This window comes from Salmo salar, chromosome 09 (genome assembly GCF_965601325.2).
Source record: "Salmo salar chromosome 09, fSalSal1, whole genome shotgun sequence".
Taxonomy (NCBI): domain Eukaryota; kingdom Metazoa; phylum Chordata; class Actinopteri; order Salmoniformes; family Salmonidae; genus Salmo; species Salmo salar.
In genome coordinates this window covers 150,249,116-150,264,916 of record NC_138299.1, presented here as the reverse complement: position 1 = coordinate 150,264,916, position 15,801 = coordinate 150,249,116, and the positions used below count along the sequence as shown (strand labels likewise).

The window sequence follows — 15,801 nt, the reverse complement described above, 5'->3', positions numbered from 1 at the left end:
GACTGATATAAGGGCCTATCTGGCTTATATGATTATGATGGTCATAATGCTTCATAACAGTGTCATAAAGTGTATTTTCTTCAAATGATTCAAATAAATAATGAAAAAAGACGACGTCAAGAATTCGTTACAACAACAAAGGATTTAAGAAACAATCTTTCAAACTAAAGGAAAGTGAATACAGGTGGGTTTTAACACTGTAGGTGTTGTAACCAGACGTAAAATAATGCAATATATCTCACAACAGGTGTAAATATATGGGTCATGACAGTGTTGTGACCATATTATGACAGGTTGTCATAACCTGTCATATTATGACATAGCGTGTTATGACACTGGGTGTCAAATAAAGTGTTACCATGTTTTTTCATACAAGAGTTCTCTATATAGAGATGCTACGGTACAGTAAACGTAAATACTACATTTTAAACTGATCATCAGGTTATCCATGCAATTATTTGAATATTTTTTCTACTCATAAACATGCTTTTGCTAATTGCTACATTTATGACACGCATAATCAGACAAAAAAATATGTAAAGTTATCCCAGGAGTGGTAGGTTTCTTACATAATGGTAGGCAACTTACATAATAAGCAAGCATAGCTGTTTTGAATATTTACAGAAGGCTATATAGCAGGGATTACATCACTACATGATGTTAGTGTTTTCCTCCACTGTTCCCTGTGTGCAGGTACTCTCTGTTTCTCTCACCAGGAACTCCTGCCCACTATGGGACTCAGTGCTGATGTCTGGGGAGCTCTCGCGGTTGTTTGTGGGGGTGTTTTTCTCTGTAAACACCTCTGGGATCATTTCTGTTTTCCCCTCTTTCTTCCCCTCCTCCACCCCCCATATGAGGTGCAGATTGACTCGTAACAGGTCTGGGCTATTCCCCATTGCCTCGTTTTTATCAAAGTTCTTAAATTTGTTCTTTGCTCCTTTGATGTACTTGCCCAGGAAGTTGCCTCCATCGCTCTTTGAGCCGAAGGACTTGCTGTTCTGCAGGTTCTGATGGAGCTGCTTCATAGCAGAGTGAAGTCTCCCCACCCCCTTGTTCAGCTCTGTGATCCTGTTCCCCACATCTGTTTAAAAACAAAAACACCCATGAGAGATAGAAACACAAAGAACAATATGTAGCAGTCACTGTTCTCGACTTTAGGTCAAGGTACCTGTATAGGGCTAACATGCTTTACTGTGGGCACATTTAGTCCCTCTACCTTTACGTGTCGCCTCTCCAAACTCCCTGCGGGCTGCTTCTATGTAGCGCTGTACCAGCGCCTTGACCACCTGCAGGCGATATGACACTCGGTCCATCCCTGCCTCGCCACTGTTGTTCATTGTGCTGTTGGACTGGAAGTGTAAAGGAAAAATATGAGTCTGAATACGAATACGTATGAATATGTATGAGTCTGAAGTGATTATGCTTCTGTGTAGTAATGTTGGTAAAATATATATATCTCTATAACCCACCACAGAGGCAATAGGAGGATAGTCTGGAGTTTTCTTTTGGTTGCAACAACAGAAAAAGCCCCTATGACAAAGAAAAAAACAAACACTTGCCGAACGTTTTGATGACAATTTCCACTGTTTAAAGCTTGTTACAGAGACCAGGGTTGCAGACAGTGGCCAGCCTACCTCAGTAAGTAGAACAAGGCCTTTGGAGAGGGGACGAGGTTGAAGGGTACCGGTATAGTGGAGCCCTCTCTGAAGTAACTCAAGTAGAGCTTTGAACGAGCAAACTTCCATTCAACATCAGCATCATCCTGACAGGGACCAAAAGGATGGCAGTCAAAGAGGACATTGTTAAAACATGTTTTTGTTTTTTAATAAGTTTCCCCTCACATGTATCATGCACATGTTAGATATATTGATTTGCGATGCCAGATTATTATTTTATACCTCTATCTTCTGGAATGAATTAGTGATCATGGCGATAAGCATATTGAGCAGGATAATGACAATGACGAGAGTGAAGACCCCATACAGGACCCTGCCCACAAACTGAGCCAGAACAAAATCTGGCATGTCCACATAGCCTTGATTAGATGCACCAAACATGGTCCAGAAGAGAAAGTTGAAGGTTTCATTGAAGCTGAAACCAAAGGAAAAGTGCAATAGGAATGAATGCACAGAGCTCTGCAGGTTTGGAAGATTTTGGTAAAGGTTAGAACTGTCATACCGTCCAAGATGTGGAGAAGTTGCGTAGGGCACGTAGATATTATTCAGTCCACAGAGAAAAGCTGTTCCAATGATCATCAAGAGAAACATGAACCTAAAGGAGAAGAGGGAAGATGTGTTGTAGTTATTTGAACTATACAACATTAAGTACATTTTTATATTTGCGCATTACTTTCTGGAGTGTCATTTCGAAATACAAAGTGTCCTGACGTGTCCTTGTCTTACCTCATCATGTCGTCTATCATTATACCAATGGAGATCTGCAGAGTACCCAGAGACTCATGGGCAGGCAGGATGTAGGCCAGTCGTGTGAAGCTGAGCATGCTGGTCACAGCGAACAGAATCTCTGAGATCAGCTGAGGGTCCTCCTGCCACCATTCATCCCGCACTGCAATAAGCCAGGAAATAGCCATACATGAAGATTCTTAAAGATCAGTAGGATTAGACCCAATAGTGTACTTTTGGTTGATCATATACCGTAACAGGATATTGAGTTGTATAATCCGTAATTAAATATAATATACAATAGCGATTTATTGTTGGTACATACAGCTCACCTGTTTGGGTGAAGTAGGCACACTTCTCAACCAAGTTTTGGTCTTGGCAAACAAAGTGACCAATTGCCATGATGAGGACTCTCAGACCGAAGGAGGCCAAGTACATGCCGAGTACTATCATGTCCAGAATGTTGGACCAGTCCACGATGTAACCCCTCAGACCCTCCGCCCACACATTCTTACACTCACTCCAGAAGAAACCTAGAGGGGCAGGATCATGTCATTCCCATATTTTCATATTATGCTAATAGCATTTATAGTTAAACTGTCATCTCTAACATGCTACATACACTGAGTATACCAAACGTTAGGGACACCTTCCTAATATTGAGTTTCCCGCAGAACAGCCTCAATTTGTCGGGGAGTGGACTCTACAAGGTGTCGAAAGCATTCCACAGGGATGATGGCCCATGTTGACACCAATGCTTCCCACAGAGTGTGAAAAACCCAGCAGCATTGCAGTTCTTGACATAAACCGGTGCGCCTGGCCCCTACTACCATACCCCGTTCAAAGGCACTTACATTTTTAGTCTTGCCCATTCACCCTCTGAATGGCACACATACACAATCCATGTCTCAATTGTCTCAAGGCTTTAAAAATCCTTCTTTAACCTGTCACCTCCCCTTCATCTACACTGATTAAAGTGGACCTGGATTCACCTGGTCAGTCTATTTCATGGAAATAGCAGGTGTTGTTAATGTTTTGTATACTCAGTGTATAAAGGAGCCTATACCTTACAAAGAATTTGTAAAGAGTTTGTGGTATGAGAGATTGATGAATTGATTGTAAAGAATTAAAACATAACATAGACCTACCGACCACCCAGATCATATGGAGGGAGTTGTAGAGGATGTTTTGCTGCCGGGATGCGAACTCATTGCGGTACAGCTCCATGAAAATAGACTCAGCTAGAAGGGTGATGATGAACCACAGGTAGGAGGCAGAGTGCAGCAGGAATTTGATCACAGGTATCTTCAAAGTCTTTCCAATCTGAAATAGAAACCCAATCCTTACAACACATCTGAAAAACAACAGTCAGGCAATGTATTTTACGCTAGGGCTGGATTCAATCAATATTGAGGGAAGTATCGTGGTAGATCCGCGTTAAAACATAAAGACAATTTCCGATTGAGCTGATATATGCAGTGTTTACCGTGAATGCAGTCTCCGCAAACACGGGAACATTGCCTTTAAATTTAAATTGAGCTATAAACTCGGAACTTCCACAAAACTTCTGTGATATGGATTGAATCCAGCCCCTACTCTTAGCTCACCTTGGACTTGGGAGCGACCCAGTAGATCATACAGAGGAGAGGCATGGTGAAGAAGATCCCAAGAGACACCGTGAGTTTCCAGACCGTCTTGCTGCCCCTCCACCCTGGGATGTTTCCACACCAAATGGACGACAGCACTTGCTGGCAGATGGGATGACTCACAAACTAGAAGAGGAGAAAAAAACTGTGAAAGTAACACATGCTCACATGTTATAAACGTTTATTTTTGTATTAGTTTGAAGATAATTTAGTTTGAGTATAATAAAGGTGGTATTGTCACGTCCTGACCAGTAAAAGAGGTTGTTTGTTATTGTAGTTTGGTCAGGGCGTGGCAGGGGGTGTTTGTTTAGAGTGTTTCGGGGTTTGTTGGGCTATGTTAGTTCTAGTATGTCTATTTCTATGTGGTGTTTATTGGGTTGACCTTCAATTGGAAGCAGCTGCTCCTCGTTGCTTCTAATTGAAGGTCCTGGTAGTTATTTCCTGTTTTGTGTTTGCACCTGATGGGACTGTTTAGTGTCGTTTGTATACGTGTTTCTTTTGTTTTCCTTCTTTAATTAAATAAGAAGATGAGTTTACACATTCCTGCTGCGTTTTGGTCCTACGACACCCGTGACAGGTATGGGGTAGGTAAAGTAGTTACCAGTTTCTGATTGTAATTGACTGCAAGGCGTAGGCGTGATAGGGTTGGAATCCTCTCCTCGAAGGTCTGCTCGTCCAGTTCATCTTCATTATCGTCATCACAGATGTTCAGAATCGTTGTGACCTCACTCTGGTTGCGACACATGGCCAGCATCTCCACTGCGAACTCCTGACACAGCTCTTCCAGGCTCAGGTACTGGGGCTGAGGAACACAAACAGATACTTCATGTGAGTTAACATTCAAATTTGATTTACTTTACCATGATGTTAAAAAGTTACCATCAAATTGGCTCATTCATCCCCCCTTGTCAATTATCTCTAGGAGTGGTGGTGGTGGTGGTGGGGGGGGTGAAGTCAGACGCAGGAGACCAAACATGCACTAGCGTTTATTCCTGAGTCCAAAACACCATGAACAGGCATAAAAACCAGAGGAAATAATCCACCCATAAGGGCCGGAACACAGTCCAGAAAGAAACGCCAGTCCACATAAGACAAAGAAAATATAACGCAACCACGACAGGTAAAACAAAACAATCCCGCACAAACCCAACATGGTGGGCCAGACTAAAAAACCCACTAATGAACTCAAAACAGGTGAAACACAGGACAGACAAAACCAAGCGAAAAGGGAAAAAGGGATCGGTGGCAGCTCTCTCCACTGGCTTCCAGTTGAAGCTCGCATCCGCTACAAGACCATGGTGCTTGCCTACGGAGCTGTGAGGGGAACGGCACCTCCGTACCTTCAGGCTCTGATCAGGCCCTACACCCAAACAAGGGCACTGCGTTCATCCACCTCTGGCCTGCTCGCCTCCCTACCTCTGAGGAAGCACAGTTCCCGCTCAGCCCAGTCAAAACTGTTCGCTGCTCTGGCACCCCAATGGTGGAACAAGCTCCCTCACGACGCCAGGACAGCGGAGTCAATCACCACCTTCCGGAGACACCTGAAACCCCACCTCTTTAAGGAATACCTAGGATAGGATAAAGTAATCCTTCTAACCCCCCCCCCCCTTAAAAGATTTAGATGCACTATTGTAAAGTGGTTGTTCCACTGGATATCATAAGGTGAATGCACCAATTTGTAAGTCGCTCTGGATAAGAGCGTCTGCTAAATGACTTAAATGTAAATGTAAGCTAGTAGACCGGCGACGCCGAGCGCCGCCCGAACAGGGAGAGGAGCCACCTTCGGTAGAAGTCGTGACACCCCTCCTCTCACCTGTAACTATTCCCCAGGTTGTTGCTGTAAATGAGAATGTGTTCTCAGTCAACTTACCTGGTAAAATAAGGGTACGAAACTGTAAAGAATATAGTACTACGTTGTCATTTACCCACAACATCAATTAACTCATACCTTAAATTCAGGCTCTTTCTTGGAGAGCTTGCGTAGCTCCCGACTGAGTCTGAAGGCACTGAGCATGGCATCCTCTGTGGTGATGGAGAGGTATGCCCGGCTGGCCATGCCCCGGTAGGTGTTGATACGAGACAGAGAGAACTTCAGCAGGTCATACTGACGGCCGTTCCTGCACTCCAGACAGGTACAGGAGACAGAGTGAGGCAGAGGGATGGCATGACCCTTCTTAGTCAACATGGTGACAATATCATACAGGTCCTTCTGACAGGCCAGGGTCAGCGGGGTCACTCCGGGGGCAAACTGGGAGTCGTCAATGGAGTGGTCAAATATGGCCATGGAGAAGGAGCGCACATCCATCTTGTTGCCCTTTTCCTGGTCCAGGCGGTCCAGGAGCCTCTTGACCACCCGGGGCTGGTTGGTGTCCACCGCCACCAGCAGCGCCTCGTAGATCTGCCTGAAGTCAAACTTGACGCCCAGCATCAGAGCAGAGAAAGTGTCCTCATTGCCCATGCGGATGGACAGGTTCAGGGCTTCTCTCCACAGACGGTCCTCAGACTCATCCAGCTGGCAGATGATGCCGTCCCCTGTGGACAGCAGGCTGCCCACCAGAATTGAGTTGTCTTCCTGAATGGCTGCTATCAGCTCCGGAGGGAAGTTAAGCTTTTTGTTCACAATCGCCTGCCATTGGTCTGGCTGAGAGAGGATTTAACATGACATGTTTTAATGTACAATTATCCAGAATGCTGTGTTATGAACCACAATTTTACTCAGTAATACTTTTGGCATTTATATTATATAGTAACTACAATAGTTGTAGTTTTTATCTCATAGTAGGCTATATATATCAGAGTAATCAGTTAATCAAAAGTGTCAACACAAAATGTTTGTTTACATAAAACGGTACAGCAATATTAGAGCATAGGAAGTCTTACCGTAATATTTTCCATGTTGGTTAGCAGGGCAAACTACAAATGAAAGCCTCCTTGTAGAGAACCTTCATCTGTAATGCATAATGTAAGTCCACATAAGACGTATAATGGTTGCTAAGTCGTACTTGAGGAGAACAGACTGAGACCTAATGCTCCAGACAGTCAGTGCAGAGACCTGTTGCCTCTGTGTTGCCTGCTTCTGCTTTTACCTCTGTTACTGCGTAGACCAACACTGGGGATTTCCACCAGAGCACGTTAACGCAACAGAACAACCAATAACAGACGCCTCCCAAGAGGAGTACACCAATTATCACAGAGCACCTCATCGAGGTTTTAGGATTTGTACGGTGTCTCTTTTCTCTTCAATGTTACTATATCATTTTAATTCTGATCTCAGACCTGGAAATGGGTATCAACAATGTAGGCACTTTAAGATCCCAGAAAGGGCCCATGGCCTTGTTGCTTATAGCCTCATGTATGACTAGGTTATCGACTGATGTTCACATGGATTTTACACCTATGGTCCATCAACAAATTCCAGGTGACCGTCTCCAATAATAGGCTATGTGCAGAGTGTACCTTGATACAAAATAGTTTAAAGTATAAAGATATAATTTGCATAAACATGAACATTTCTGATAGACAATGAAAACAGCAGGAACCAATTAATGAGAGGCGCGAATCCTATGCATAAAAGCCATGCACTTGACCGGCACACTCACACAGATATGGCGGAGCAAACTCACAGATATGGTGAGTGGAGACAGCTTTGCGTTTTCCCAAAAGAAATACAAACATTTCTACATAACTGGGAACTAGACTGGCGTTTGTTTGTTTACATGACTAATAATGTACAAATCATGTTTGAAGTGACTATTGGTAGAATAGTTAAGTCAGATAGCAATGTTCAAAACAAACAACTAGGCTAGCCCATTTGTGATAATCCATTTCTATGGAGGGAAATATCTGACAGAGGCATCATACAGCAATTATTTTAGAAAGGCACAAAGTATGTGAGGAGGGAGTGGGGGAGGGTTCTGGAACTCAGAGAATTTAGCATTTTTAATTCTATCTTTTCGTTCTGTGTAAATTGAATGTCCCACCCACCCCTCCCTCCCTTTGCCCTCAGAACAGCCTCAATTCGTCGGGGCATCGACTCTACAAGGTAAACGGGAAACTGTTGAGTGTGAAAAACCCAGCAACATTGCAGTCCTTTGACACAAACTGCCTAGCACCTACTACCATACCTCGTTCAAAGGCACTTACATTTTTTGTTGCCCATTCACCCTCTGAATGGCACATATACACAATCCATGTCTCAAGGCTTAAAAATCCTTTAACTTGTCTCCTCCCCTTCATCTACACTGATTTAACAAGTGACATCAATAAGGGATCATATCTTTCACCTGGATTCACCTGGATTCACCTGGTCAGTCTGTCATGGAAAGAGCAGGTGTTTTTAATGTTGTGTATACTTAGTGTATACTACTCACACACTTTGTATTGCATATTTGAAATATTTACCTGAATTCCTTACCACCCCACTAAATGTGCCACTACCAAAACATAGTGGGAACGTAACAATAAAGAGAGAACCATGCATCATTTTGATGAACCTTTATTCCAGATACATTTTAGAAATTATATTTGCGTTTATCTCCACTGTCCCTCTCTAAAATGTTCAATGTTGGTGGTCAGAATCTGCAACTTGTTGATTGATGGATTTACTTAATTAATTATGTTATATGTTTAAATGATCAATTTAGCTATCTTTATTTTGGCATAATAACAGGTGTTTTCAGTGTTGTGTCAATCATAGAGATATATATCAACTCATACACCCTGTACCATGGAATCGGTACATCAAAAATCTCTTCCCAACTATTTTGCAATCTGTATGGCACAGTTGTCAACATCCTGGTCTTCAAATGAAACTGGTATACTTTCCTATTTATGCTATTTGTATTCCTCCGCCAGTTTTGATCCTTTATATTGAGCAGGCAGACCAGTTCCCTACCTCCTCCCGCTGCCACCTGCCTCCTCCATTTTTGGGGCAATGCTGTAATCAATTTGTCACGTCCTGACCAGTAAAGGGGTCATTTTGTTATTGTAGTTGGTCAGGACGTGGCAGGGGTGTGTTTGTTTTGTGTGTTTCGGGGTTTTTGGGTTATGTTCTATATTTTCTATTTCTATGTAGATTTTCTAGTTTGTCTATTTCTATGTTAGTTTTGGGAACAACCTCCAATTAGAAGCAGCTGGTTGTTGTTGCTTCTAATTGGAGGCCATATTTAAGTGGGTTTATTTTCTCTTGTGTTTGTGGGTGGTTGTTTCTTTGTATAGCTGTGAATCCTTACAGTACTGTTCGGTTTTTTGTTTTGTTTAGTGTTCACGTTTATAAGTATGAACACTTACCACGCTGCGTATTGGTCCGATATTTCTTACTCCTCAGAAGACGAAGATTAAGACACAATTGTTTGTACTCTTGGATTGAGCAGAGCTTCCCGTACAATTCTGATAACTCCATGAAGGACATAACTCTACCATTAGAATTTACAATATCTTTTAAGAACAAAATACCCTTTTCAAACATCTTTCCCATAAATACAGGAATTTAATCAACCAGCACATTTGAGTTCAGCCAAAATATTTGTTGTATTATTTGTTCTATCTTTTCAGGGGGTTTGAAATTGTAGCCAGCTCTGCAATGATTGTTTGAAAAAGACAGATACTTTGAAAAAAGTATAATTTTCAATTAATTGAAAAATCAAATTTTATTGGTCACATACACATGGTTAGCAGATGTTAATGCGAGTGTAGCAAAATGCTTGTGCTTCTTGTCATGTACTGACCAGTAAAAGGGGTTGTTTTATTGTAGTTTGGTCAGGGCGTGGCAGGGGGTGTTTGTTTTGTGTTTCGGGGTTTGTTGGGCAATGTTCTATGTTAGTCTATTTCTATGTCTGTGTCTAGTTTATTTATTTCTATGCTTTGTTTATTGATTTGACCTTCAATTGGAGGCAGCTGTTTCTCGTTGCCTCTAATTGAAGGTCCTATTTAGTAGGGGTGTTTTTTCATGGGTTTTTGTGGGTAGTTGTTCCTTGTGTTTCCGGTTTGGAGCGAGCAGTCGCACCACGCTTCGCTCCACAGGTAATATTACACTTAGCTACATTCAACGGCTTGATTTGTTTGATCTGAGCAATTCTTCTTAGCTAGCTGCATAGCCGTCTTTGTATCAAAGATAATTGTGTAGTTTAGAGTAACTGAGTAATTATCGAGGCTAGCTATCTTCGTCCTCCTAACGTAGTCAACACTGCTAGCTAGCTAGTCATCACTGTTAGCTAGCCAACTTCTACCGACTAGCAGCACCGCAGAAACTATTACATTACAACGCAACGACTTGATTAGTGTGGTGTTAGTGTTAGTTAGCCAGCTACATAGTTGTCTTTGCTGTCTCTGTATCTAAGATAATTGTGTAGTTTGAGTAATTATCGAGGTGAGCTAGCCAGCCGCGACGCGGCGCCAGACTTACTCAACACACCTAGTCATCATTAACCCACTGCCAGCTAGCCAACCGTTACCGACTAGCAGCGCTGTAGTTACTAATACTTTACAACGGAACGATTTGACTAGTGCAGTGTTGCCTAGCTAGCTACCTAGTTGTCTTTGTCATAGCTTGATAATTGTTAATTGATAATTGTTAGCTAGCCAGCCATCGAGGTTAGCTAGCCAGCTATTTCCGTCCCCCGCGACGCCATTTTTCCTAACCTAGCCAACTATTACCGACGAGCAGCATTGTTGAAACTAAATACACTACAAGGAACATCTTGATTAGTGTTATGTTAGCTAGCTAGCTACAAAGTTGCTTTGTATCATGACAAGGTGTAGTACTGAAACTACCGAGGTTACCTAGCCAGCTACACGTTCAAAGTCAACAACGCAGCCACTGCTAGCTAGCCTACTCCACCAGCCAGCAGTACTGTATCATTTTAGTCAATAACATTTTTGCAACGTAAGCTTAACTTCCTGAACATTCGAGACGTGTAGTCCACTTGTCACTCCAATCTCATTTGCATTAGCGTAGCCTCTTCTGTAGCTTGTCTACTATGTGTCTGCCTATCCCTGTTCTCTCTCCTATGCACAGGCCATACAAACGCTCCACACCGCGTGGCCGCTGCCACTCTAACCTGGTGGTCCCAGCGCGCACGACCCACGTGGAGTTCCAGGTCTCCGGCAGCCTCTGGAACTGCCGGTCTGCGGCCAACAAGGCTGAGTTCATCTCAGCCTATGCTACCCTCCAGTCCCTAGACTTCCTGGCGCTGACGGAAACATGGATCACCACAGATAACACTGCTACTCCTACTGCTCTCTCCTCGTCTGACTACGTGTTCTCGCATACCCCTAGAGCATCGAGCCAGCGGGATGGTGGCACTGGAATCCTCATCTCTCCCAAATGGACATTCTCTCTTTCTCCCCTGACCCATCTGTCTATCTCCTCATTTGAATTCCATGCTGTCACAGTTACCAGCCCTTTCAAGCTTAACATCCTTATCATTTATCGCCCTCCAGGTTCCCTTGGAGAGTTCATCAATGAGCTTGACGCCTTGATAAGTTCCTTTCCTGAGGATGGCTCACCTCTCACAGTTCTGGGTGACTTTAACCTCCCCACGTCTACCTTCGACTCATTCCTCTCTGCCTCCTTCTTTCCACTCCTCTCCTCTTTCGACCTCACCCTCTCACCTTCCCCCCCTACTCACAAGGCAGGCAATACGCTTGACCTCATCTTTACTAGATGCTGTTCTTCCACTAATCTCATTGCAACTCCCCTCCAAGTCTCCGACCACTACCTTGTATCCTTTTCCCTCTCGCTCTCATCCAACACTTCTCACTCTCCCCCTACTCGGATGGTATTGCGCCGTCCCAACTTTCGCTCTCTCTCTCCCGCTACTCTCTCCTCTTCCATCCTACCATCTCTTCCCTCTGCTCAAACCTTCTCCAACTTATCTCCTGATTCTGCCTCCTCAACCCTCCTCTCCTCCCTCTCTGCATCCTTTGATTTCCTCTGTCCCCTATCCTCCAGGCCGGCTCGGTCCTCCCCTCCTGCTCCGTGGCTCGACGACTCACTGCGAGCTCACCGAACAGGGCTCCGGGCAGCCGAGCGGAAATGGAGGGAAACTCGCCTCCCTGCGGACCTGGCATCCTTTCACTCCCTCCTCTCTACATTTTCCTCTTCTGTCTCTGCTGCTAAAGCCACTTTCTACCACTCTAAACTCCAAGCATCTGCCTCTAACCCTAGGAAGCTCTTTGCTACCTTCTCCTCCCTCCTGAATCCTCCTCCCCCCCCCCCCCCCCCCCCCCCTCCTCCCTCTCTGCGGATGACTTCGTCAACCATTTTGAAAAGAAGGTTGACGACATCCGATCCTCGTTTGCTAAGTCAAACGACACTGCTGGTCCTGCTCACACTGCCCTACCCTGTGCTTTGACCTCTTTCTCCCCTCTCTCTCCAGATGAAATCTCGCGTCTTGTGACGGCCGGCCGCCCAACAACCTGCCCACTTGACCCTATCCCCTCCTCTCTTCTCCAGACCATTTCCGGGTACCTTCTCACCTCGCTCATCAACGCATCCTTGACCGCTGGCTACGTCCCTTCCGTCTTCAAGAGAGCGAGAGTTGCACCCCTTCTGAAAAAACCTACACTCGATCCCTCCGATGTCAACAACTACAGACCAGTATCCCTTCTTTCCTTTCTCTCCAAAACTCTTGAACGCGCCGTCCTTGGCCAGCTCTCTTGCTATCTCTCTCAGAATGACCTTCTTGATCCTAATCAGTCAGGTTTCAAGACTGGGCATTCAACTGAGACTGCTCTTCTCTGTGTCACGGAGGCTCTCCGCACTGCTAAAGCTAACTCTCTCTCCTCTGCTCTCATCCTTCTAGACCTATCTGCTGCCTTTGATACCGTGAACCATCAGATCCTCCTCTCCACCCTCTCCGAGCTGGGCATCTCCGGCGCCGCCCACGCTTGGATTGCGTCCTACCTGACAGGTTGCTCCTACCAGGTGGCGTGGCGAGAATCTGTCTCCGCACCACGTGCTCTCACCACTGGTGTCCCCCAGGGCTCTGTTCTTGGCCCACTCCTATTCTCGCTATACACCAAGTCACTTGGCTCTGTCATATCCTCACATGGTCTCTCATATCATTGCTATGCAGATGACACACAATTAATCTTCTCCTTTCCCCCTTCTGACAACCAGGTGGCGAATCGCATCTCTGCATGTCTGTCAGACATATCAGTGTGGATGACGGATCACCACCTCAAGCTGAACCTCGGCAAGACGGAGCTGCTCTTCCTCCCGGGGAAGGACTGCCCGTTCCATGATCTCGCCATCACGGTTGACAACTCCCTTGCGTCCTCCTCCCAGAGTGCTAAGAGCCTTGGCGTGACCCTGGACAACACCCTGTCGTTCTCCACCAACATCAAGGCGGTGACCCGATCCTGTAGGTTCATGCTCTACAACATTCGCAGAGTACGACCCTGCCTCACACAGGAAGCGGAGCAGGTCCTAATCCAGGCACTTGTCATCTCCCGTCTGGATTATTGCAACTCGCTGTTGGCTGGGCTCCCTGCCTGTGCCATTAAACCCCTACAACTCATCCAGAACGCCGCAGCCCGTCTGGTGTTCAACCTTCCCAAGTTCTCTCACGTCACCCCGCTCCTCCGCTCTCTCCACTGGCTTCCAGTCGAAGCTCGCATCCGCTACAAGACCATGGTGCTTGCCTACGGAGCTGTGAGGGGAACGGCACCTCCGTACCTTCAGGCTCTGATCAGGCCCTACACCCAAACAAGGGCACTCCGTTCATCCACCTCTGGCCTGCTCGCCTCCCTACCTCTGAGGAAGCACAGTTCCCGCTCAGCCCAGTCAAAACTGTTCGCTGCTCTGGCACCCCAATGGTGGAACAAGCTCCCTCACGACGCCAGGACAGCGGAGTCAATCACCACCTTCCGGAGACACCTGAAACCCCACCTCTTCAAGGAATACCTGGGATAGGATAAAGTAATCCTTCTAACCCCCCCCTTAAAGATTTAGATGCACTATTGTAAAGTGGTTGTTCCACTGGATATTATAAGGTGAATGCACCAATTTGTAAGTCGCTCTGGATAAGAGCGTCTGCTAAATGACTTAAATGTAAATGTTAAATGTTGTGTTCCTTACAGGACCGTTTCTCTTTTTTGTTTTTATGTATTAAGTGTTTTGTTTCGTTTTCTTCTCATTAAATAAAGATGAGCATACACATTTCCGCTGCGCCTTGGTCCCATCTTTACGTCAAACGTGACACTTCCAGTTCCGACCGTGCAGTAATATCTAACAAGTAATCTAACACTTTCACAACAACTACCTTTTACACACAATTGTAAAGGAATTAATAAGAATATGTACATATAAATATATGGCTGAGTGATGGCTGTGCGGCATAGGCAAGATGCAGTAGATGGTATAGAGTACAGTATATACACATGAGATGAGTAATGTAGGGTATGTAAACATTATATAAAGTGGCATTGTTTAAAGTGACGAGTGATACATTTATTACATCCAATTTTTTATTATTAAAGTGGCTAGAGATTTAGTCAGTATGTTGGCAGCAGCCATTCAATGTTAGTGATGGCTGTTTAACCGTCTGATGGCCTTGAGATAAGCTGTTTTTCAGTCTCTCGGTCCCAGCTTTGATGCACCTGTACTGACCTCTCCTTCTGGATGATAGCGGGGTGAACAGGCAGTGGCTCGGGTGGTTGTCCTTGATCTTTTTGGCCTTCCCTGTGACATCGGGTGATGTAGGTCTCCTGGAGGGCAGGTAGTTTGCCCCTGGTGATGTGTTGTGCAGACCGCACTACCCTCTGGAGAGCCTTGCGGTTGTGGGCGGCGCAGTTGCCGTACCAGGCGGTGATACAGCCCGACAGGATGCTCTCGATTGTGCATCTGTAAAAGTTTGGGAGTCTGTTGCGCCTTCTTCACTATGCTGTCTGTGTGGGTGGACTATTTCAGTTTGTCCGTGATGTGTTTGCCGAGGAACTTAAATCTTTCCACCTTCTCCACTTCTGTCCAATCGATGTGGATAGGGGGGTGCTCCCTCTGCTGTTTCCTGAAGTCCACGATCATCTCCTTCGTTTTGTTGAGTGTGAGGTTATCTTCCTGACACAACACTCCGAGGGCCCTCACCTCCTCCCTGTAGGCCATCTCATCGTTGTTGGTAATCAAGCCTACCACTGTAGCGTCGTCTGCAAACTTGATTGAGTTGAAGGATTGCATGGCCACGCAGTCATGGGTAAACAGGGAGTACAGGAGAGGGCTGAGAACGCACCATTGTGGGGCCCCAGTGTTGAGTATCAGCGGGGTGGAGATGTTGTTTCCTACCCTCACCACCTGGGGGCGGCCCGTCAGAAAGTCCATGACCTAGTTGCACAGGGCGGGGTCGAGACCCAGGGTCTCGAGCTTAATGAAGAGTTTGGAGGGTTCTATGGTGTTAAATGCTGAGCTGTTATCGATGAACAGCATTCTTACATAGGTATTCCTCTTGTCCAGATGGATTAGGGCAGTGTGATTGCATTGTCTGTGGATCTATTGGGGCGGTAAGCAAATTGGAGTGGGTCTAGGGTGTCAGGTAGGGTGGAGGTGATATGATCCTTGACTAGTCTCTCATAGCACTTCATGATGACCGAAGTGAGCGCTACCGGGCGATAGTCGTTTAGCTCAGTTACCTTAGCTTTCTTGGGAACAGGAAGAACAGTGGCCCTCTTGAAGCACTTGGGAACAGCAGACTGAGATAGGATCCAGGAGCCAAGACCAAGATTTATACCAGGACATTGGTCCCAAGATTCAGACCCAG

General features: G+C 45.4%; 1 protein-coding gene across 1 annotated transcript; it reads right to left on the bottom strand.

Annotated features, from left to right (window-relative positions):
- Nucleotides 1-562: 562 nt before the first annotated feature.
- LOC106613200 (short transient receptor potential channel 2) lies at nt 563-7,068 on the bottom strand. The gene is made up of 13 exons (XM_014215228.3): nt 6,929-7,068; nt 5,997-6,689; nt 4,650-4,850; nt 4,010-4,174; nt 3,551-3,725; nt 2,735-2,935; nt 2,403-2,565; nt 2,179-2,271; nt 1,899-2,091; nt 1,635-1,762; nt 1,470-1,530; nt 1,217-1,349; nt 563-1,081 (listed from the first exon to the last, which is right to left on the bottom strand). Exons 1-13 carry the CDS (start codon nt 6,941-6,943, stop codon nt 651-653), a joined length of 2,652 nt encoding a protein of 883 aa, XP_014070703.2. The 5' UTR covers nt 6,944-7,068; the 3' UTR covers nt 563-650.
- Between the last annotated feature and the right edge of the window lie 8,733 nt (nt 7,069-15,801).